Raw genomic sequence first — 26,095 nt, forward strand, 5'->3', positions numbered from 1 at the left:
AAAATAATTATTATTTTAAGAAATTTATAAAATTATTATCAAAATCAAAGTTTAACTTAAAAAAAATGAGTAATAATTATTTTATATTTTTTAAGGTAAAATAATTATATACAGAATTTAAAATAAAATTAAAATGTTTACATTAGAATACTATTTTTTCAAAGGTTTCTCTATAAACAACATTGATGGTTGAATTTGCAGACATTTCTATGTGATTCATAAGTAAAACTTTTAAACCTCTCTTACTCTTAACACTTGAAAGTGCCACATATACTTAGCCATGTGTAAAAACTGATTTGGGCAAGTACAATCTAACATGAGATAAAGTTTGTCCCTGAGACTTATTAATTATCATGGAAAACGATACTATTATGGAAACTGTTTTCGTTGGAATCTAACTGGGACGATTTTATTTGTTGGTACCATATTCATTCTTGGAATCAAAACAATATGACCAACATTGTTACCCATTAAGACTTCACATTCTATGACATGATTTCCAAGCTTCCTAACTTGTAGCCTTGTACCATTACAAAGACCACTAGATTGGTCAATATTCCTCAATAACATCACCGAAACACCAACCTTGAGTATTAATTTATGTGGAGGCAAACCAGAGCAATTTATGCTATTCAGTAATTCAAGACCATAGAGATCTAGTTGACTCTCCGTATTCCCTTCATCCATACAAATGGAATTCGAACTAAGATATAATTTTTCCCTCCAGGAATGATAGCCATCAGATGGTTGTTGACCTCTTCAACGATGTCTAGTTCTTGCTTTGAAAAAATTCTTTGAGGACATATTTTCCAAAATATTTGATAAGAAAAATGAACCAACTCATCAAATGCCTGGTCCGAAGAAGGAATAACAATATCTCCTGGAAGACATATCTCATATTTACCATCCATATTGTCTCCTATTAGACCATCACCAACTTTCAATAACCACTCACCAAATTGTTCTGTCTCATCTTGATCTGAAGCAGTCGTCCCTACAGAGTCTCATATTTTTTGTTAGTTTGAGCACCTGACGAAACTTCTAAAGGTAAGACAAATTCACGGTTGAATGAACGATATCTTGTCTCGATCCTCGTGGAATGACAGAAAGAATTTATCTAAAGTCTCCACCTAATACAACTACTTTTCCTCCAAAGGGAAAATCTTTGCTATATGTTGGAGAACAACTCATGATATCACCCAAGCATTTATCAAGTGCTTCATAGTAGTACCTACTAACCATTGGAGTCTCATCCTTATAAGTTTGGCTTTCAACAGCAACATTGCTTGAGAGGAACCAGATTTGATGTTACATACAGAATCCTCAGTTATATTCAGTGGTATTTTGAACCTTGAGTGTGCCGTTCTTCCATTGGAAAGCAGTAAAGATGCAATACCACTCGAAACAACGTTTAACACTATATCACCCCTTGAGCGAATCTCAGCAGACATAAGATTCCAGAGAAATATTTTTCCAGTACCCCCATGACCATACACAAAGAAAAAACCCCTTCATCACAATACACAACTGTAACAATTTTATTGAATGCATATCTCTGCTCAGGTGTTACGATGGCTAACATGTCTGAGGCATTTTTCTTTAAATCATCCCTGTTAAAATTTAGCTCTTCCCTAATAACCCTTTCGGTTAACAAAGAACTATCAACTTCAGTTGCTAAAGGCATAGGAGGATAGTCTTTCAAGGTTTTACCATAGGAATGTAAAATCTTATCTATATTCATTAAGCACAACTGCTTAATCTCATCATCTGACATTGTTAACTCTGCATATTATACAATACTATAAAAATTCAATCAAACTAAAAATGATCAATAAGGAATAACTTTTATCATTGTAATTAATAAAAACTCACCCCTCATGTTCATCACGGCTCTCTGTCGATACAAAATATCATCTGAGAGTTCATGCCAACATCTATCCCAGACATGTTCTGGTCTTGAGATATTGTTGGATGTTAATAGAATGACAAATAACCTCCTAACATATGATCCTGAGGCCCATGAGCTTGCTTCCTTAATTGCATCAATGAATTCTTTATCATCTTGCAAGAGTCCAAGGGCGAAGCATGCATCTCTATACGTAGCATAAATGGTTCCTCCTACTATTCTTATATCTCGAAAACTCATACATTCTCTTTGAGTATTCAAGAGAAGTCGTTGGTAATATTCTTCGGTATTTACTGCAAAATACTTGGTTAAAATTCCATTTTTAAGTTGTTAAATGGATTAAGCTACACTATTTTAATTATTATGTAGCTACACATCCGCATAAGAATAATTTTCCTAAAAATATAGAAAAATAAAAAATTGTATAATCTACAGATTATAACTGTTGAAAGTTATTTGAACATTTATTTTCTATTGTAGATAAATCGAATAAAATGGACGTGGGGTACAGGCTGTTAAGATTTTAAATTTAAATCATTAAATAAGTAAGATCAAAATTGAATATAAACTCGTCATTACCTACATGTACATGAGTCAACCTTCCAATGGCAAAGCCTTTCTTTCGAGGAAACCACTTTGAAGAATCGTCCTTCCAAACAAACTTGGTTGGAAACTCAGCATAAATCAGACTTCGAGCATAGGGATATGACATGTTCGCCGCCATCCATCCCAAAAATATGGACTTATGAGATATTGCTCTTTCAACGATATCATTCACATTAGAAGTTTCACCATAAACCACAGGTTTCTCATCCTCCAAATGGAATGAAAGTCTAATCACAAACAGTTTTTTCTCTTGGATTTCGTATCCAAATAGACGCCAGACTGCCTCACATGCCGAAATGTACCTACAATCGTAGTAATTCCTAATTTCGTCAGCAACTTGTGTGGCTTTTGACGGATCACCCGAACTTGAGCAACAATTCTGGATTATACAGAACAATGAACTTATTGTCTAGTATACATTCTCTTTTCTTCACTGTTCGACCGTTATCAGTACGCCTATATTTGGGAAATTCGGCCTCATCAATGAGTGTTCGTTGTCTAAACTCTTTAGGATAGAACTTTGAACAGGATCCATTCTTCATGCAAGGTAAATTCTTGTTGTACGGACCACATGGACCATGTACTATACAATTTTGAACAGCTCTATGTAGATTTGGCCTTTTATTTTCATCAAAAATCTCAACTGTTATATGTTTGTCTATGTCATATGGTGTTTATAGCTTGAACTTGTTACTCATGAATAAAAGGATATGTGCATGCGAAAGCCCTCTCTTTTGAAACTCTACAATTCAAACGTCTGAAAATTGAAAAAGACAAATGAGCAAAACATTACAACATAAGATTTTAATAAAGCGTTGCATAAACACAGACTTACATCCCAAAATTTTGCCAAAGATTTTTCCCTCTTTTAGGTCATCAATCAAACCATCAAGCCTGATCTTAAAAACTCGACACAATATATCAAGACGGTCTACTGCCTTCAATCCAATGGAAGTCACTTCTCTTTTTTATCTCATCCCATTTAGGGTTACAGGTCATGGTGATAAAATAACTAGGATATTCTGCATATCTGTAAATTGCAAATGTATCTTTACAATTATTCATCATATACCTAGGTCCACTGGTAAAAGTACTGAAAAGAATGATTCTTTTGCTAAGCCTTGCAGCATCTACATCCCCGTTTATAAGACTTTCATGCAGACATTTGTATTTATCAACCCTCAACTGTGGTTGTTTACACCTAAAGAATTTTTACCTCTCTGATTCCACCATTGTGTAAGCATCTATCAGAAAATGTTGGAATAATCTCTTTGATCTCAAAATTAACGGAGATTCACCCATCCTTTTCTGTAGTCAAAAAGCAAAGAATTGTCGCAAAGTGATTGTTTTGTTTTTCTTTGTAGGCCTAACAGAGATAGAATTTGATGTTGCAATACCCAACTGAAATCTATCCTCACCATACGAAAACAATAATGGATATTGCAAGGCTAAATAAGATGGATGAAAAACATCAATCCGCTGGAGCTTTCTAGATTGACTCTCTATAATAATATCTCTATCTTTGCTAAATTATTCGACATCGCCAACAATCAATGCAGCCACTTCAGATGCAGATGGCAAGTTGTATGTCCTGCCATCTGCAGTCCTTTTACTAATTAACTTAAGCTTTATGTTTGTGCAATTTTCTTGTTGGTACCTATCTCTTGCATAGCGAAAACTCTTTACCAAACTATTATATTTGTCTAGCATGTTTCTTAATATTGCCACAATTTTTCTATCCCGCTCATTTATAGCTTCACTGGAACTATGAAAAAAAAAATTTATGTTATTTTCTCTCACAGATAAGAAATAACTAAAAAATTTGACTGGTTGCATGAAAATTACCGAAGTGTACCTATTCGATTATCAATCTCATTTTCTGTGTCATAGATATATAGTTGGACAAATGTTGGTCACAAACTATCAGGAGGAAGTAAGCTACCAATGCTATGGTAGTTTTGACCCCTAAACTTAAAAATTGGAGGAGCAGTCCCATTGTTTACCCCATGGTCAATTTTTTCGGCCATTGATGTAAAACAAAACATTGAATTAAATGTCCTTATATTTTTTAGGAAATGAATACTTCTTTGATCTCTTTCAGTATGAAGCTGAATGAGCTCATCAGGAGGCACAGAAAGTAGAGGAAACTCGATCTTTCCTTCCATACAACATATTGAAAATTTTGGTTGGGACGACTGTTTGGATTGAGCAAGCCTTTCTCCAGACCACATCCATGCTTTACAGTGTTGACATTGATAAATAGGATTTCCTATATCTCAGACATCTGTCGAATGAACTCTCTTTAGATACTCAGTTGTCATACCGATGCAATTTAGTCCATGATTTACACAAAGATGCAATAAACGTACAGATAAAATTTTTACATACCGTCTAAATTTTCTGAGGATGGTATAAAATTATCTTCCATATCCACATCCAACATTGAATCATCATAACCATTCAAAACTATAATAAATAAAAATTATAAAAAATGCAAACATATATGTTGATGTATTACTAATAATTCTTATCTCTTGCAAACTACAAACTTAAATTCTTGGTATAATGAGAAATTACCTTCATCATCAACAAAAGGGTCAACATTTTGGCCACTTTGTGTGTCACCGCTTGGTGGGTGCGTCTTAACAGTCGATAAATTTACATCTTAATAAAGTTGTGCCAAATTAATAGCCACCGAAGCAACAACAGAGGAAGATTGTCTTTTTTGCACCTCAATTATAGTAGAACTTCTTTACAAAAAGTTTAATTTTATTCAATTAAATGTTAGACACTATAGGAAAGAAAAGAATATAATAATGATAATCATCTTTTTTAAATTACTTTTCTGTTAAGCACGATCTGTGGGAATCGCAGTGTAATGGAAGCTGATTTTGCGGAACGACTTTCGTTAGATTATTCGTGGGTCCTTATACACTGGAGTATGCTAGAATTGTAATAAATCTATGTTATATAAATGATTTTCGATGAAGTATACTTTTTGTTAAATATTGGGATATGAATCATTTGGCAATCATTAATTATACGTACTATTTGTTAACACGGACAGTAGAGTTCTTGTCAATGAGGGATCCGTCCGTAGAATTAAAGATTTAGATCTTATCTCTGATGTAGAAGGTCTTACATAATTAGGAGGAGTATTTTTCTGTCCAATTCCATGCAAGGCACAGTGTACACCATACATAGATAGTTGCTTCTCTATGAATTAGTAATGAGAAATATATAGAAAATTTTCGTCATTAAACTGATATAAATTAAATTTAGATAAATATGAGTCAATTACAGTGAGAAAAATGTCACCTTTATTTTCATTGAATTGTAAACTGAAAATATTAGATGAGGTACCAGTTTTTCGACACACTATTTTTTGACTTGTAGTAATATGATGCACATTTTTATGTACGTCAAAATTTGTATTATTGTTGTCTTCAACACTGTTAAGTCAAGAAAAATAAATGAAACAAAAATAATAATTATTTAATTAACTAATCTCGTATTTGATTTTATACAATTTTAGTAGTATACTTTCGTAGTTAAAAATTTTTTTTGTATTGGTTTAGTTTTATTGAATTATTTTTTAAATTATTAAACTAAATCAATGAGTATCTATATCATATTATTTAAAAGCTGGGTTCTCTGGTAGCATGATTTTAAGTGGCTAAGTGTGGCTAATGTTTGATTGGCCAATGACATATTAACATGTGGCAAGTGGTGAATTTTATCTATGAGTGCATTAACTATGTGTCAAAAGGATCTCTTAGTGTTGAGCGCCTAAGTTTGTGAGATTTACTGTAGGGACAGTGGAGTAATTTTGACTTCAAAAAATGACTATGACATGGACTGACTAAAGTGTGAGTAGACAAAAACACTAAAATTAAGGTGAAGAGGGCAATGTAGAAGAAAAAAAATAAAGAAAGGTTTTTTTTATTATTATTTTAGGATTAGATGAATAGATTTCTTTAATGGTGAAATTTAAAAAAACGAAAATAGTTCTTTAAGATTTGAATTGAAAAATCTAAAAAATCCGTGTTAATACAAAATTTTCTTATATTAATTATAAGTAAAATTAGATTCAATTACAAAAAATACTAATTCATCTTTTCTTGTGATTTTTTTTTTGGAAATAATGAAATTTTTTATATAAAAAAAATTTGAATATTTTAAAATAAAAAAATTAGTAAAATAATAAAATAAAAAATTAATTATTATTAATTTTATAATTTTTATAAAATATATGTTTTATTATCTTTAATTTAAGAGTAATTAATTTTTTATTAACTTTTTTATTTTAAAATATTGATTTATAAAAAAATCAACTTTTTTTTTTTAAAAAAAATCCTGCATATGTTGTTGTACAAATTGCACCCAAATAACAAGGAGATACACAGCCGCAGATCGGAGGAGACTTCGATGTTGTCAACTATCCTCGCCACGGCGCTTGGTTGCGGACCTAGAACGGGACAGTAGTGGCTGAATCTGCTACTGTATGTACCGAATGCGCCCAAATCACAATACAATCGTCAGCCAGAATCCAAAATCCTCCCCCGAAACAACACGGGAGGCTTACTCATGAAACCAACGGTTAAGAACTCACCCTCAACAATGGTTCAAGTTGACTCCAACTAACATGAACCCCAGGTCATTGTCGCTATCCACGGCAAACCTTTCAAACTCAAGTGTGGAAAGTTTTTTGGTCATTTAGGTTTTTTGGGTAGCTTTTTAAAATTCCTAATTGGTCTTTCTTCTTCTTAATCTGATTAACTCTTAAAATGATGGTCCTAATTAATCATCCAACTTTTTACCTTGAATGATTACCTAAGTTACTCAGGTCAGCAAAGTCAAACAAACCTTTCAGTCTCTACTCACTAAGCCACACGCCAACATTCTTTTGGTTTGGTCCACTTAGTCACCTTAGCCATGAAAAAAATAAGCCACCAGAGTCTATACCTATTTAAAATATACCCAGTTATGACTTAAAAATAAATACTATTCAATTTAAATAATAAATAAAACTCTAAATTTAAATATAATTTTAAAATTTTAATTTATTTAAATCAAGTTAAATAGATCTACACAAAAGCATCAAATTTTCTATTTTTTCAATTAGTATGAAGTTTTATGTATTAATTTAGATTAAATAGTATATTATTTTAAATTATGATAGAGTATATCTTAAATAATATTAAATAATTAATTAACTTAAATAGTACCTGAAGATTTGAAGATGGCATAGTTTTTATGTAATTTATAGCTTATTAAATATGAATTTAAAAAAAATTTATAAAGATGAATAGTTATTTACAGCTTTTCAATCACTAAATTAAAATATTTAAAAAATTATGTATAATACAAACTACTTCGCTAATATTCTCAACAATGATGATAGTTTAAACTGTATTTCTCATAAAAAAATAGAAATTAAAAAAGTTTCACAAGAACACTTACCAGAAACACAAAAAAAAGCAGACTCATTATCATCAAGTCTTTTTCGTTTTCTTGCCAAAATTATCCTTCGTCTTAACCTTGCAACCTTAGATTGTGTGATTGGAGTGGGATACATTATCGTTTTTAAGTCATTTATCTACAATGTACTTTTCTCGCAATAATGAGCTACGAATACAAATTTTCAAATTTTAATACTTATCTTGAAATTAAATTTTAAATATCCGTTAACTTACAATACTGATTATTTATTGATTAATTTATGAGGTATTATTTTTTACTTAAAAACTAAAAAACTTAATTTTTAAATATGTAAAAATATATTAACAGTGACTTTTTATTCACAAATTAATAATCTAATTAAAAGGGATATATATATATATATATAAATAAAAGCCAAACCAATTTAAATATAGTTATCTTAAGCAAACTAATTTTTATATTATATATTATTAAATAATTAATTAAAAATATACACTCATGCACAACAATTTTTAAATTTGAGTTTAGAAGTGATTAATAAATCACATTTTTTAATCAATGTATAACAAAAAAATTAGTTAAGGACAAAATATTTAACATAAAATAATTTTAGTCATTTAAAATTTAAATATTAAAAATTGGATTACGTATTAAAAATTAAATACAACTTTGTGATAATAATAATAATAATAATAATAATAATAATAATAATAATAATAATAATAATAATAATAATAATAGTAGTAGTAGTACATGTTTTTCGTGGCATGTAATTTTTAAATTTATTTTATAAATAATAAAATATTTTTTGGATAATTAAATTAAGTGAATAATAAAAATTAGTATCCAAATTAATAAACTTTAATCTATTTGATAAAAGAAAATGAAACTTACATAATAAAACTTACATAAAACATAATGTATTGTATAGTAACAGCATTTTTAGAGAGTGCATAATAGTCTTATTTTTTTCAAATATTTAACAATTATATAAATATTATTTATTTTTAATTACTAAACCGTAAAAAAGTAAAATTGTAAAGAAGTTGAACAAAATAAAATGAAAACACTAATCAATAGAAGACTAATCTACACTTAAAAAATTTATTTGAAATGAAAAAAAAATAAAACTTACATAAAAATGTGTAACAGTAACACTTTCAAAAAATATCTAATAGTCAAATACTAAATATAATAATTATATGTAATTGTAGAGTTCTTATATAGAACTATTGTATTTTGGGCTGAACTAAAATTTTAATGTGTATATGTTATAATTTGTTGGAAAAAATCAAAGAAATTATTTTTATTTCAAATCAAAAGGTTTTTTTTTTGAACGAAATAAATAATTTTTATTTACGGGTCAACCTACTTTAATGAGCCACAAGAGCATACAACACCAATATCCTAACAATTACTCTTACTCAGTAACTACTCTCATTTAATAATATTTTTTATTTGATAATTTAACTGACTAATTAATAATAAATTAAAAGTACTTTTTATTATTGTTATTATTTTATTTTAAAAAAATTCATATACTAATTTTTATTTGCGAATTTTGAGTTTCAGGTTGAAGATTTTAGAATATGAATAATATATATCGGTCCCATGCCATAATTGTTTAAAACTTGTACCATCTTCTTTGTGAACCACTCCTATTTCAACAAATCTGTGGTCATTTTATTTTTTTATTGTTGTTTTCTAAACCAGGCATCATACGCAGCAAAATTAAGATAGTTTTATCCTATTCATATGCATTTTTTATGAGTTTAAATTATTAGAAAAATAATTGTATAACATAGTATCATATTTTCTATAATTTAAAATTTGAGACTTTGATTTTTATTGACTCCAAAAAAAATATTGCAACACAAGACAAATAAAAAAAATATGCAAAATTTAGACAAAATAAAAAAAATTACGTGAAAAGACGTATTAAAAATATGATCAATTGTATGATAAAATTAATTATATATGGGTCGCATGCAATTTGGGATTAGAGTTTTAAATTACATATATTAATGAATTAGCTCATAAATACAAAAAAATATTGTATAGAATTTAAATTATTTTTGTATTAATTTTTATATAAAATACCCATATCATTATAATTATTCAGAAGTTGCATATAATTCGAACCTTATGAATTCAATTTATTATGTATTTGCCTAAACCGAATTGAATTATATATAAATGCAAATTTGATTTATTTAATTTAATTTATTTTTATATGTGGTATGATTTGATTGAAAGAACAACAATTTATATTGCTTCGTAGATTTTTCTATAATTTTATCTAGCATCAATAAAATTCCACTATCACTGATTTTAGAAAAAAAAAATAAAATCTAAAACGATAGTTAAAAATAAATAAAGAGAATAGATTTAATTCTTCTTTAATTGTATGCATTTTTTTTATTTGCATTTTTATCACAATCCACAAGTTCTATGTTTTATAAATTAACATTAATTCATATATAGTATATAAATAAATTTAATTAAAATAAATAATAATTTATTTATTTTATTTTATTTTAGACTTTATAAATGAAAAGACTAATTCACTAATATAATGAATTATAATTAATGTAATATAATTAATTAAGTAATATAAATTATAATAAATTATATTAATATTTAAATATCTAATCAAATCAATTGGTTGATATAATTAATTCAGTACAATAAATTGTATTGAATGAGTTAAAACAATTAAATCGAGAAACACTCTCTAAAGCATGTCACGTCAGCTTCATCATTAAGTGCAGACATCCGATTTTTATATAATAGAATAGATAGAATAGATAGATTGTCTTTATTTAGTTTATAAATTTTGTAAACGTGACTTGCAAATTACAATAGTTCCTGAAATAATTTTCGATACACAAATATTAATAGAGCGTTAATATTGACAGCCAGATACCATGGTGGAATTTGTAAAACGATGCCATCTTAATTTTGGCGTTCAAATAGCTCAAAATAATGTTAGAACACTTGCTTTGGAAGGAAAAATCTCAATAAACACACTTACAATATTGTTTTTAGCTATTTGAGTGTCAAAATAAAAATAATATCATCTTACAGAGTATAACGTAGTATTCAACTGTTTACATCCATTAATATCTGTGCGTCAAAAATTATTCCAAAGACAAATAAGAGTTACATTCGTAAAGAGGATTAAATAGAGACAATTAAAATTTTAGAGACTAAATTAAAATTTGTATGTAAATTTAAAAATCAGATTGAATATTATCTTAATATTTTTAAAAAAATATTGTTAAATAATAAAAAATATTATTGTAATTTTAATAATACTTTTTAAAACATTAAAATTCAAAAGATACCGTAAATATTTTATGAGTAGATTTGCCAATATTTAAAATTTTTACGAATAAAAATAATAGATTATTCAAATAAAAAAAATAACTATCATAATTTTAATTATTATCATTGTCCAAAATAAAAAGGGAAAGTAACTGCGATGACTAAATAAACGATAACATTAAGGAGGAAAGAAAGCCTGACACGAAGTTCAGAAAGTTATTGGTGAAAATTCAGGTGAAGTCGACTTGACATAAAGTTGATAACTGAGAGCCGTTAGATGATTTGACTGATTTGACTAAATTTTCATCCAACAGCTCTCAGGTATCAACTTCACATAAAGTCGACTTCACCTGAGTTTCTACCAAAATTATAACGACGCGTCCTTTTTTCGGCGCAACACCTAGACATCATAAGCATACTAAAGAAGAAGGTCTCATATTATGGGTGACGTTTGATAAATATATTGGGAAAGAGAGAACAAATAGAGAAGTGCGTTTTGAGTTTTTTAAACGTTTTATTTTTATATTTGACAATTTTTTACTTCTATTAATCAAGTGAAAAATTTATTTTTTTTACTAACTTTATTTTTTATTTTTTTCTATTAAAAAGATACCAATAACTATTATCTTTATAATTTTACAGTAATTTTTTCTAATTTTTTTAATTCTTCGTTTCAATTTTCCTTTAATGAAAATTATTCAGATTTGTTTCAATTATTAAAAAGCTATATGTAGAGACTTTAGTTTCTCTACTTAAACATGTGTCTGACTTTAGTTTTCTACTTTTCTTACTCTCTTTATACTCTTTTATTAGAAAGGTACGAATATTATATTGAATAGATGGTTATTTTATAAGGAGTGAATAACCGAATATAATTGGACAAGGGGTTCTTTGAGAGAGACTTGTATAATTAGTTTTCATATAATAAGTGTTATTATTTTGGTTATTTTCCAATAACAGCCATCACTCTTTTTTCCCAATTTAAAAACTTTTCCATACAAAAATTATGTTTAAATTGGGATTTTTAAATAAATTAAATATTTAGCCATATATATTGTTCATACCCTATCCCAACGCTAAGGTCCAGATCCAAACGAAATGCCCGATCCAAAAGAATTGAGCTTCACTCTCCGCCGACCTTCGTCCTGCGAAGTCGGTTCCTATCACGACTTGCTCTAAAGAAGTCGGGAACGAAGATTAGCTGGCAGATAAACACTCACTCAAATGAGTAACTGCCCCTAAAATCTCTCAACCCACTTCCAGGAGCCATATCCCAACTTTCCTAAGATAAAGGGACGGTTATTCCCCCTTAAATGGTGGAACTACTCCAACGGTGGTTATGGGTTCACCACTATAAATACACTGACACTCCTCAGGTATCACTAAGCCCAATACTCTCTATACCTGTTTTGCTCCCTTGCTGACTTAGGCATCGGAGTGTCCTTGCAGGTACCACCCCCCATTCTCTCAAACACAAGTCGGACGGAAGCTCTGGATCGCAAATTTGCTCAAAGGCTTCCTTCTTCAGACGATTGGGCCAACCCAACTAATCCACTCCAATAATCTTCGGTTACCCATCGTAACATTGGCGCCGTTGCCGGGGACCCGAGAGATCAGCCAGTAATGGCGGATATGTCACCTGAAGATGGTCATGTAGCGTCAGATTCCGAACAAGAGAATCTAGATACCGGAAACAATGATGCGGAGCTAACCCATCACCAGGGAACCAACGACCAACATAGGGAAGGCACCTCCGGGCTAAAAAATCCGAAGATGAACTCCTCGGAGGGGCGTGAATCGGGAAAGGACGGACCACCCCCATGCGACTGAACTAATGGGGCTAGTCCATGGCCACGAAGGTCGTTTGGAACAGTTGGAACAGGAGCTAAAACGACAAAGGGAGACAGAGAAGAACCTAAGGGAGGAGATGGCGCGGCGAAAAGAGTTAGAAGAAAAACTCTTAAAACTAGAATCCTCCCTCAAAGGTCGGAACTCCCGTGGCGATCGAGAAGAGTCGCCCCTAGGAGGGGAGGACCCATTTAGTGAGGACATAATGAGGGCAAAAGTTCCAAGAAACTTCAAAAACCCTGATATGGACTTCTATGATGGGACCACGGATCCGAAGCATCATCTAAGCAATTTCAAAAGTCGGATGTATCTGGCTGACGCTTCTGATGCAACGCGCTACAAAGCTTTCCCGACCACCCTGTCAAAAGCGGCAATAAAGTGGTTCGATAACCTCCCTCCAAGGTCGGTCACCAGCTTTGAGGACCTCTCGAGAAAGTTCTTAATGAGGTTCTCCATTCAGAAGGATAAAGTAAAGCATGCACCGAGCCTCTTGGGAATAAAGCAGGAGGTCGGAGAACCTCTACGGGACTATATGAAAAGGTTTAACAAAGCATGCTTAGAGATTCAAGACTTGCCCACTGAGGCAGTCATCATGGGGCTAGTAAATGGGCTTAGAGAAGGTCCCTTCTCGTAGTCCATATCAAAAAGGCACCCCACCTCCTTAAGTGATGTACAAGAAAGAGATGAAAAGTACATCAACATGGAGGAGAATGCCAGACTACGAGAGCCGAGTTGGCGACCCGGGCACCCCCACTCGATAAAAGAGAAAGAAAGAGAACCCAAGAAAAAAGAAGAGCTCGGTCTCGACAGACCGAGAAAATATCACTCTTATACTCTTCTAAAGGTTTCCATAGTGGATGTATACAGAGAAATTTGTAATACTGAAAGGCTACCGCCTCCCAGGCCCATTAAAAATAAAAGGGGAGGAAGTCGCAGCGACTACTGTGAGTACCATAAGATTTATGGTCACTCAACAAACGATTGCTACGACCTCAAAAATGTGATAGAAATACTGGCCAGAGAAGGCCGACTTGACAGATATCTCATGGAAAGGTCGGACAATCATGGGAAGAGAAAGCGAGATGACGAGGACAGAAGAGAGCCACCACCGCAAACTCCGGATCGGAGAGACATATATATATGATCTCAGGTGGATTCGCGGGAGGGGGACTCACCAAGTCCTCTCGCAAGAGACACCTCAAGCGAGTCTACCAGGTCGGGGGCGAATCACCCAACCTCCCTACTATCTCATTTACAAAGGAGGATGGGCAAGGAGTAATCCCTGGACACGATGATCCAGTGGTGATAACCATGATCCTAGCCAACGCCCATCTCCACAGAACTCTAGTAGATCAAGGGAGTTCAGCAGACATCCTTTTTAAGCTCGCGTTCGACAAACTAGGGTTGGATGAAAGGGAGTTAAGAGCCTACCCTGATACCTTGTACGGGCTAGGCGACACGCCGATAAAACCACTAGGATTCCTACCCCTCTACACTACCTTTGGAAAGGGGGAAAAAATCCAAAACTCTGAGCATAGACTTTATAGTCATCGACGTGGGATCAGCATATAATGCCCTAATCGGCAGAGCTACCCTAAATCGACTCGGAGCGGTGGTGTCTACCCCTCATCTCTGCATGAAATTTTTGACACCTGCGGGGATAGCAACGGTACGGGAAGATCAGAAATTGGCAAGAAAATGCTACAATGAAAGCCTGAACCTGAGGGGAAAAGGCAAAGAAGTCCACACCATAGAGCTCGGTGGTGCGAGAGCCAAAGAAGAGCTGTGACCACAGCCAGGAGGAAAAACTGATGAAATACAGGTCGGCAAAGAGGAAGGAAAAAACACCAACATAGGGGCCAACCTAGGGGAAGCCTTAAAGCAAAGGTTGACCAAGCTCCTAAGAGACAATTCTGACCTCTTTGCCTGGAAAGCCTCCGACATGGCTGGGATAGACCCCGAGCTTATGTGCCACAAGCTCTCGATATATCCAGGGTCCCGACCTGTACAACAGCGAAGGCGTAAGCTCGGCCCGGAACGAGCCCAAGCGGTGGAGGAGCAGGTACAGGCACTCCTAGAAGCCGGCTTCATCAGAGAAGTTAAATATCCAACATGGCTAGCGAATGTAGTGCTAGTCAAGAAGCAAAATGGCAAGTGGAGGATGTGCGTCGACTACACCGACCTGAATAAGGCATGTCCCAAAGACCCTTATCCACTCCCAAGCATTGATGCTCTAGTAGGCTCTAACTCGGGATATTAATACTTGTCGTTCATGGATGCCTACTCGGGATATAACCAAATCCCGATGTACAAGCCGGACCAAGAGAAAATATCATTCATCACGCCCAGAGCAAACTTCTGCTACGTGGTCATGCCATTTGGATTAAAAAATGCAGGGGGCACATACCAAAGGCTGATGAACAAGGTGTTTGCTCCCCACCTCGGGAACTTAATGGAAGTCTACGTAGACGACATGCTAGTGAAAACCAAGGAAGAAGCCGACCTCTTGACAGACCTCTCGCAAGTCTTTGATACCATAAGGTTACACGGGATGAGGCTAAATCCCGCAAAGTGTGCCTTCGCAGTTGAGGCTGGAAAATTCCTAGGGTTTATGCTAACGCAAAGGGGGATTGAAACAAACCCAGACAAGTGTAAAGCTATCCTGGAAATGAAAAGCCCGACTTGCTTAAGAGAGGTTCAACAACTGAATGGCCGACTTGCAGCCCTCTCTAGGTTCTTGGCAGGGTCAGCATTAAAATCCCTTCCACTGTTCTCTTTACTAAGAAAGGGATGCCAGTTCGAATGGACTCCAGAACACGAAGAAGCGTTCCAGGAGTTCAAAAGGTTCTTGAGCCAACCTCCAATCCTAACCCGACCTCTAGTTGGGGAAGATCTCGTCCTATATTTGTCTGTAGCAGACAAAGCTGTCGCATCAGCCCTGATAAAGAAGGACGAGGTCGGACAGCATCCAGTGTACTTCATCAGCAAAGTTCTACAGGACCCCGAGCTAAGGTACCACAAACTAGAGAAGTTTGCTTACTCCTTAGTAATAGCCTCACGGAGGCTACGGCCTTACTTTCAAGCCCACACAATAAGAGTCCGAACGAACCAACCCATGAAGCAAATCCTCAAAAAGACGGATGTTGCAGGGAGAATAGTTCAATGAGCAATAGAGCTCTCCGAGTTCGACTTGAAGTATGAAACTCGGATAGCAATCAAAGCCCAATGCCTCACCGATTTCATAGCGGAGTACGTGGGAGACCAAGAGAAAAAGCCAACTACATGGGAACTATACGTAGATGGATCCTCAAACAAGACAGGGAGTGGTGCAGGCATAATACTGGTTGATGAAAGGGGAACCCAAATAGAGGTCTCCCTCAAATTTGAATTTCCAACTTCAAATAATCAGGCAGAATATGAAGCCCTGATTGCAGGATTGAAGCTGGCAGAAGAAGTTGGTGCAACAAAAGTGATGATATTCAGTGACTCTCAAGTGGTGACCTCCCAGATAAATGGAGAGTATCAGGCCAAAGACCCAAATATGAAGAGCGGACGCCCTCTCCAAGTTAGCGAGCACCAAACCAGGAGGGAATAATAGAAGCCTGATCCAGGAAACTCTCCAAGAATCCTCCGTGGTGAAAACATAGGAAAAACAAGTTGTCCTTGAAGTAACCGGGCTAAACCTCGGATGGATGAATCCCTTGGTCGAATACCTAAAATTCGACATCCTCCCCAAAGAGGAAAAAGAGGCTAAGAAAATCCGGAGGGAAGCACAATACTACACTCTGGTGAAAAATATCCTCTATAAAAGAGGAATATCAACGCCATTGCTGAAGTGCGTACCGACCTCAAGGACCACTGAAGTACTAGAGGAGATTCATAATGGGATATGTGGAAACCATCTCGGAGCCAGGTCGCTAGCCAGAAAAGTGATCCGAGCTGGATTCTATTGGCCGACCTCGCAGAAAGATGCCACAGAATTTGTAAAAAAGTGCCAACCATGCCAAATGCATGCAAATTTCCACGTGGCTCCCCCCGAGGAGCTCATTAGTATAACTTCTCCATGGCCCTTCGCAAAATGGGGAATGAATCTGTTAGGTCCTTTTCTCCAGGCCCCAGGACAAGTCAAATACTTAATTGTGGGAATAGACTACTTCATAAAGTTGATAGAAGCAGAACCATTAGCCACCATCACAACCCAGAGAAGTCGGAGGTTCCTCTACAAAAATATCATCACAAGGTATGGGATACCCTATTCCATTACTACAGATAATGGAACCCAATTCACCGACTCTACCTTTAGAAGCCTAGTGGCCAGTATGAAGATCAAACACCAGTTCACCTCAGTGGAACATCCACAAGCAAATGCATAGGCCGAGGCAGCTAACAAAGTCATACTGACAGGACTAAAGAAAAGACTACAAGATGCAAAAGGAGCCTAGGCTGAGGAGCTCCCACAAGTGTTATGGGCTTACCGGACGACACCACAATCTGCCACTGGAGAAAAACCCTTCCGACTTGTCTATGGCGTAGAAGCCATGATACCAGTAGAAATCAGCGAACAAAGTCCAAAGGTGATTCTCCATGATGAGATCGGAAATATACAGGGGCACAAAGAGGAGCTGGAATTGCTCCCCGAAGTCTGAGAGCAAGCCCAGATAAGAAAAGCAGCATTGAAACAAAGGATGACCACCCGGTACAACAAAAAATTCATTCGAAGGAGTTTCACCCCAAACGATTTGGTCTTGATCAGAAACGACATTGGAATCAACAAATCGGGGGAGGAAACACTCGCTGCTAATTGGAAGGGACCATACAAAGTTAGTGAGGTCTTAGGAAAAGGTTATTATAAGGTGACCGACCTAAACGGCACCGAGTTACCAAGGTCGTGGCATGCTTGTAATATGAAAATGTACTATAGTTAAAAGCGAACTCTACTCCCTGATGTACTCTTTTCCCAACTTCATGATTTTTTCCCAAAAATAAAAGGGTTTTTTCTGAAGAAGGGTTTTTAACGAGGCATCACAGTAGAGACTAAGGGAAAATAGACCATCAAAAACCCTTAGTAGCAATGAAGTACCTTCGCAAATAAATAAAGATCTTTTACGATATCTCTTATAAATTCCCTCTCGCTTTTTTTTTCCTTCTACGAAACACGCTGACTTAAGCTCGACAAAACGTGAAAATCCCATGAAACGACCTAGATGGTCGTCAGGATAAAACGACGAGGTACAAGTCGGTGTAAAGAGGTTATATAAGTCGATCATGATAAGTTCGGACAATATCTGACTTACAAGTCGGAAAAACCGAGAAACAACGAAATACATCGCAAAAATAACCTAAGTCATAAAGACTCAATCAAAAAGTTGAGTATAGGGAATACTAAAAGAGATCGGAAAACCTATTAAAAGCACCAAAGCAAAAGACTGTCCCAAGTTCTTAAAAGAAAAAGAAACTTAAAAGGAGGGACAGTCAGCCAAGAAAAAGGGGTTTTTCAAAACAAGGATCAGAGAGTTTTTTTTTCCAAATTTAAAAACAGAAAAGCATGCACACAAAAAGGCAAAGAAAGGTAACTTAAACCCTTATCCAAAAAAGGGTATTTCTGTTCAACTTAAACCCTTATCCAAAAAGGGTATTTTTAAAATATTTTGTTTATGGCCTTAAAAGGCCAAGGAAAATGTCAACAAGCCATCACCACCACACAAAATAAATAGTTTAAAAAAGAGGGGACCCACAGGCCGGGCCCTCATATAGCCACAATCAATTTTTTTCAAAGAACATCACCACCAAAGCCGAGAGGAGTAGTCAGAGCACCACCAGAGTCAGGAAGAGTAGTCGGAGCGCCATCAGGACCAGGGAGAGAAGTATCCATAGGAGACGGAGTAGAGGTTCTGGGAGCCTTCGAGGAACTCGGAGCATCCTTTGGTCGATGAGGGGACTCCATTATCCTCTGCCCCCGAGTCTTTAAATCTGACTCGGAGACATATTGGGGAGCGGGAGGAGAGACTATAGCCCCATCAATGACGACTTTGTCGGGATCCAAGGGAGAGAGATCCAGGTCGAGAGCAAGAACTCCGACCTGTTCCTTAAAGATCCTCCATGCTTCCTCGGCCCCGTCAGCAATGGAGTCCTCCAACTTGGTATAGGCATTCCGAGCTTTCAACAAATCCCTCCTCACCTCCACGAGATCCTCGAACAAGCTTGAATAACTATCTTGCACCTTCAACCTCAGACCCTCCTCCATGTTGCACTAGGCCTGCAACTTACTCTCCCTCTCCCGAAGGCCATCCCTCTCCTCCTTCAATTTGGCGACCTCCTCCCTCAGCTCCCTCTCCTGCTCCTGATATAAGAGAAGCCTCCCATCCAACTCTTCAACCCTCGAGGATGAACCCAGAGAGCTGAGAGGAGTCTTCTCAAAAATATCAAAGAACTTCGTGCACACCCCCGCCGCCCTCCCCCATACTTCTCGGAGGAACCCCACAATGGCCGCCTCTACCTCATCCAAATCCTCCAAACCATATTTCTCACAGGGGGAGGCCTCCAACCAATACAGAGAGAAGTGAGGGGAAAGATTCTCATCCAGGAAGAAAGGGTGGTGACCCTCTACGGCTTGAACTTTGAAAAAATAATTTTTGAAGTCATGAAAGGATTCATCAAAAAGGGTGAAGACTCTCCGACCTTATATAGCTCGGAAAGACACCCATTGCTGCTTGTTATTTTGCCCACTAAAGGGCTTGGTTATGTGGAAAAGGAAAAAGAAAATCCTCAAAGAAGTCGGAAAGTCTAAGGCATGGCTGATAAACTGGTAAATTTTCAGAAAATCACAGGAATTGGGGTGAAGCTGGGTAGGAGCAACACGGTAATGACGTAAAATAGCAATCTTAAAATCAGAAAAAGGGAGAAGAACGCCCAGGCGGGTGATCATACTCTCATACATATAGAAGAAATGAGGGGCTGCCTCAGAAGCCCTCCCGAAACAAACCCGGTCTTCCGGACCTGGGACAAGAAGCTCATACTTCGGCTCATTTTCATCAGAGGTGCAGAGCCTGTGATGAGTGCGAAGGTTGGTGATAAATTCGGTATCAACCAAAGGTTCTTCTTCTAAGACCGTGACATCGACCCACTGAGCAAGAATTTCTATGGAAGACATTTCTTTTCCTAAAAAGGATTAGTGAAACCTACAAAGGAAAAACGGAAAAGAATAAAAAACATGGTTTCTAAGGGGCCCGGAATCAAACAGAAGCCTACAAGCCAACTCCTCTCTCTAAAATAAAAGCATGCAAACAGGAGCACTTTATGAAAAGAGAAGAGGAGAAAAACTAACCTTTGTCTGGAAAAGGATAGGTGCAGAGAAAAATGAATGCCTTCAAATAAGAATTCCTTCCGAACAAAGGAGAAGCAAGTTTGAAAATTCGCAGAAACGAAACAACGAAAGAGAGGGGAAGTATTTATAAATACGTTAGGGGCATAATGGAAAAAGTAGAAGCGGTCATTAATGGGTGCACCATTACCAAGGTAATTAATCCCTACGCATACACGAACCTCTAACGGACGCGACGTTTGATTAGACACGATTGTGAAAATCAAAAGTCACGAAAAGTCACGTCGGTTCCAAATAATCATGTCGGTTCCTCTACAGGTCGGCTACGACCTCGAGTAGGGGCACAGTTCATACCCTGGCACAATGCTAAGGCCCAGATCCAAACGAAAGGCCCGATCCAAAAGGATTGAGTCTCACCCTCCGCCGACCTTCGTCCTGCGAAGTCGGTTCCTATCACGACTTGCTCTAAAGAAGTCGGGAACGAAGATTAGCTGGCAGATAAACACTCACTCAAATGAGTAACTGCCCCTAAAATCTCTCAACCCACTTCCAGGAGCCATATCCCAACTTCCTTAAGATAAATGGACGGTTATTCTCCCTTAAATGGTGGAACTACTCCAATGGTGGTTATGGGTTCACCACTATAAATACACTGACACTCCTCAGGTATCACTAAGCCCAATATTCTCTAGACCTGTTTTGCTCCCTTGCTGACTTAGGCATCGGTGTGTCCTTGCAGGTACTACCCCCCATTCTCTCAAACACAAGTCGGACAGAAGTTCTGGATCGCAAATTTGCTCAAAGGCTTTCTTCTTCAGACAATTGGGCCAACCCAACTAATCCACTTCAATAATCTCCGGCTACCCATCGTAACACATATATATATATATATGAAGCAAATTACATTTTTACGCTGTATTATAAAAGTACGTAGGTTTGAAAAAAAAATATATGCCGATTATATATACTCTGGGATGAATTCTAATATTTATAATTACGGTGGTTATTATATGCATATTGTTAAAACTAAAGTTGCAATTTGTAATATTTTGGTACCACGTTTTTAATAATATTTTTTTAAGTTATTATTTAATTTGGCTTCTCGATTTATGCGCGAACTTCAATTTAATCTTTAAAGTTTCAATTGCTTTTATTTAATTTATAAATTTTGTAAACTTGACTTACAATGATTCCTGAGATAATTTTTGACACACAAATATTAATGAAACGTTAATATAGACAGCCAATACCAAAAATTATTCTAAAAACAATAAGGGTTACATTCGTAAAGTTTGAGGACTAATAATATTACCTCAATATTTTTAAAAAATATTGCTAAATAATAAAAAATATTAATGTAATTTTAATAATATTTTTTGAAACATCAAAATTCAAAAAACCGTAAATATTTTATGAATAAATTTGTCAATATTTAAAATTTTTATGAATAAAATAATAGGTTACTCAAATAAAAAAAATAACTATCATAATTTTAATTATTATCATTGTCCTAGTCACAAAAAAAATTATTATCATTGTTCAAAATAAAAAGAAAAAGTAATTGCGGTGATTAAATAAACAACAACATCAAGGAGAAGAGAAAGTCTGATACGAAGTCCAAAAAGCTATAACAACGCGTCCTTATTTTCTATAAATGTGCATTGGAAAGAAAGAATAAATAGAGAAGTGGTTTGATTTTTTTAAATGTTTTATTTTTATGTTGGCAACTTTTTACTTCTATTAATCAGGTGAAAAAAAATTTATTAACCTTACTTCTTATTTTCTTTTATAAAAAGATACCGATAACGGTTACCGTTATGATTTTACAATAATTTTTTCTAATTTTTTATAGTTTTTCGTTTTAAATGTTTTTCATTAAAATTATTCAAATTTGTTTTTTTAGGAAGGTGAATATTTTAATTTTTTTTATTATTTTTAGTACTCTTTTATATTTTTTTTGTTCATATAATATATATTGTTGATTATAAAATTTTTATTGTTTCTTATCTGTATGAGTTTTTTTCTTATTCTTTGATGTATTCTATTTTCATTTTTCACAAACAATTTTATTTTTTATTCGACTTTGTAAAATTTGTAATTATAATTATTATATGCTACCTTTATTATCAAAAATTTGTATAATATGAATCGATCCTATCAAAAAGGACAAAATAAATAAAAAATTAATTATAAATAATAATAGAATCATAAATAATAAAAATTTATAGTTTAAAATAATACTAAATTAAAGAGTACTGATAGTACTAAAAAAATTATAAAATATTTTTTTGTTGTTTGACATTATAAAATTTATAGAATTTTTTTTATATTTTATATTTTTTATTATATTTATTTTATTTATATGATAAATAATGTTTATATTATTTTTATTAATGTTCTGATTTTTTATGTATATTGTTATTTTTTGCAATTCTTATTGTTTCTTTGTTCATGTTAACCCTTTTTTTTATCATTTACTGTTCTTTATGTCTAATATTTTTGTTTTGGTTGAAATTTTTTATTTTTTATTCGATTATATAAAATTTATAATTATAATGCTCGTATATTATGTTTTATTATAATTTTTTATAATATAGATTATGATCTCATTTAAAAAGATAAATTAAATAAAAAATTATTCATAGATAATAAAATATATTTTTATTTTTAATATAAAATATATTTTGTTAATTTTCATATATTACTTTAATTTAGTAAGTAAATATTAATTTTATTATAAAATTAATTAATAATATTTAAATATTTAAATTAAGATGATAAGATAATATAAAAAAATATTTAAATTAATGTCTTTTTATTAATTGTTCATCTAAAAGTAATTTTGAGTAGTATAATTTAAACAATATTTGTTTTACTATATTTATTTTGATATAAAAATTGTCAAACATAAATCACATTAACACAAACTTACTTTTCATCAAAATCAATTTTATACAAACTTTTATTTACAAATTGTAATCCAAACACACACTATATCTGATTTTATAATTGCTTATACAAATTTGGTTTAAATAAATTTGGTTTGGATATCCTAAAAACAAAAGCAAAAAAGGATTAAATCAGCGAGAATATGAACGATTTTTTTCCATCTGAAATAACAAATATATCTGTACTATTAATCACTCTTTCTAAATAAAGAGCTTGATAAAGCTCTAGTGCAACAACAAATTTGGAGAACCAACCTCAATAGAAGAATGATGATTCTGCGACGCAAGTCCACCAGAAGACAATTGGAGACAGGGGTCCATCAACGTGAGGTAAAATGATTATAAATTCCAATTATTTAATTTATTTTTATGGATTGTGACCATTTAAATATTATTAGTTGGAATGTAAGGGGAGCGTCAAATAAGATGTCTCGGGTGCACTGTAAGGAGTTAGTACCAAAATTTCAACCAACTTTTTTTATTTTGGTGGAAACTCATATTGGGTTTGAAACTATGAAAGAATTTTGGGGGAGATTAGGCTATTATCCTGTAGGGATTGTAGATGCTGTTGGACATAAGGGAGGAATTTGGTTCCTCTCTGCTAATTTAAAATTTTCTTGTAAAATTCTTTGGGCTATGAATCAATGTGTAACTTTGGAAATTGATGGTGGTGGGCGAAGATGGATTTGCAGTGCGGTTTATGGCATCCCTCAAGCCACTAATAGAGTAGAATTATGGAGTCATCTGCTTGATATTGGTTTGTGCATTCAGGACCCATGGGTGGTGGTTGGGGATTTTAATGATATTTTGAGTGTTCATGAGGTGAAGGGGGGTAATTACTATTCGACTCGCAGTAGTGTCTTTGCAAGTACTCTAGATTCTTGTGGTCTTTTTTATCTGACAACCTCTGGAAGACGGTTTACTTGGTTCCGTAAAATTCAAGGAAACAGAGAAATTGCAAAGAGATTAGATAGAGCTTGCTGTACTACAGAATGGCGTCTTCTTTTTCCAGAAGCTTTTGTTGAAGTTCTCAGCCGTTCCCACTCTGATCATTGTCCCCTACTTATCCGATGTCAAGGAGTTCCTATCAAGAAAGGAAACCGGCCTTTTAGATTCCAAGCGGCATGGGCAACGCATCCTGATTACAAGGCCATTGTTCAGAAATCTTGGAATAGTACAGACTTTGGCATCCATAGGAAGTTGTTGGGGGTTCAAGAAGCTTCGTTGGAATTCAACTCTACGGTCTTCGGCAATATTTTTATTAAAAAGAGGGAATTGGAGGCTTATTTGAATTGTATTCAACGAAAAATGGAGGCTGACGATGATCTGATTTTGAAGCACAAAGAGGAAGAATTGAGAGCTGAGTATAATCTAGTTTTGGCCCAGGAAGAATTGCTTTGGTACCAGAAGTCAAGAGATCAATGGGTTCGGTATGGTGATAGAAATACTAGCTTTTTCAATATGCAAACTATCATTAGAAGAAAATCTAACAAGGTTCATGGGTTGCTGGTCAGTGATGGGTCCTGGTCTGATGATCCGGAAGTTTTGCAAAGAGAGGTCGTTCATTTTTTTCAAAAATATTTTTTGCTCTACTGAGCCTGTTGAGGTTAATTGCATGGGAGAAATTCCTATGCCATCTCTTAGCCAGGATGCTTGTGATAATTTGTCTAAACCAGTAACAATGTTGGAGGTTAAAGAAGCTCTGGATAATATGAGCTCGTTCAAAGCTCCTGGGCCGGATGGTTTTCAAGTTTTTTTCTTCAAGGAATATTGGGATGTGGTGGGTCATGAGGTGTGGCGTACTGTTCAGAAAGCATTCTTAGGGGAGACTTTAAGCCATTCTTTGTTGGAAACTTTGATTGTTCTTATCCCTAAATGCGACCCTCCAACTAGATTGAAGGATTTTCGGCCAATAAGCCTTTGTAATGTAATTTATAAGCTAGTGACTAAAGTGCTGATTAATAGATTACGACCTTTTTTGGATGAGATTGTTAGCCCAACTCAGGGAGGGTTTATACATGGTAGAAGAGCGCCTGATAATATTATTGTGGCCCAAGAAGTTCTTCACTTTCTTAAGCGGACAAAGTCTAGAAAAGGAGCTATGGCTTTTAAGATTGATTTAGAAAAGACTTATGATAGAGTTGATTGGAATTTTCTTGAGCACACTCTTGAATCTTTTGGCTTTCCTTCTCTAATTATTCGGCTTGTAATGAATTGTGTTCAGGCTTCAAATCTTTCCATCCTTTGGAATGGGAATAGATTGGACAGCTTCCAACCTCGCAGAGGGCTCAGGCAAGGAGATCCAATTTCTCCTTATTTATTTGTTTTGTGCATGGAGAGATTGGCGTGCTTCATTTCCAAACAAGTTGACGAGGGTATTTGGGATGGTGTGACTGTTTCTAGAGGAGGACCTAGAGTTTCTCACTTGATGTTTGCAGATGACCTCCTCCTTTTTTGTAAAGCGAAGAAAAATCAAGTTCAGAATGTTGTGCACACCTTGGAGTTGTTCTGCAAAGCTTCAGGTATGAAGGTTAACATTGAAAAATCTAAAGCTATTTGTTCTAGAAATATCTCTAATAGAAGGAAGGAAATGTTGTTTGGTGTTTCTCATATTCCTTTTACTAGTGACCTAGGCAAATACTTGGGGGTGAACCTTAACCATCCTCGAGCTGCTATGTCTATTTTTTCGGACTCTTT

The 26,095-nt window shown here is 34.4% G+C and overlaps 1 protein-coding gene across 1 annotated transcript; it reads right to left on the bottom strand.

The window, feature by feature from the left end:
- Positions 1-369: 369 nt before the first annotated feature.
- On the bottom strand, positions 370-8,090 carry LOC148550675 (uncharacterized). The gene is made up of 8 exons (XM_088494579.1): positions 7,976-8,090; positions 5,090-5,176; positions 4,901-4,978; positions 2,947-3,170; positions 2,486-2,891; positions 1,873-2,199; positions 1,495-1,782; positions 370-677 (listed from the first exon to the last, which is right to left on the bottom strand). Exons 1-8 carry the CDS (start codon positions 8,088-8,090, stop codon positions 370-372), a joined length of 1,833 nt encoding a protein of 610 aa, XP_088350705.1.
- Positions 8,091-26,095: the final 18,005 nt, after the last annotated feature.

The sequence above is a fragment of the Arachis ipaensis genome, chromosome B7, assembly GCF_059453495.1.
Source record: "Arachis ipaensis isolate K30076 ecotype BB chromosome B7, ASM5945349v1, whole genome shotgun sequence".
In the NCBI taxonomy this organism is placed as follows: Eukaryota; Viridiplantae; Streptophyta; class Magnoliopsida; order Fabales; family Fabaceae; genus Arachis; species Arachis ipaensis.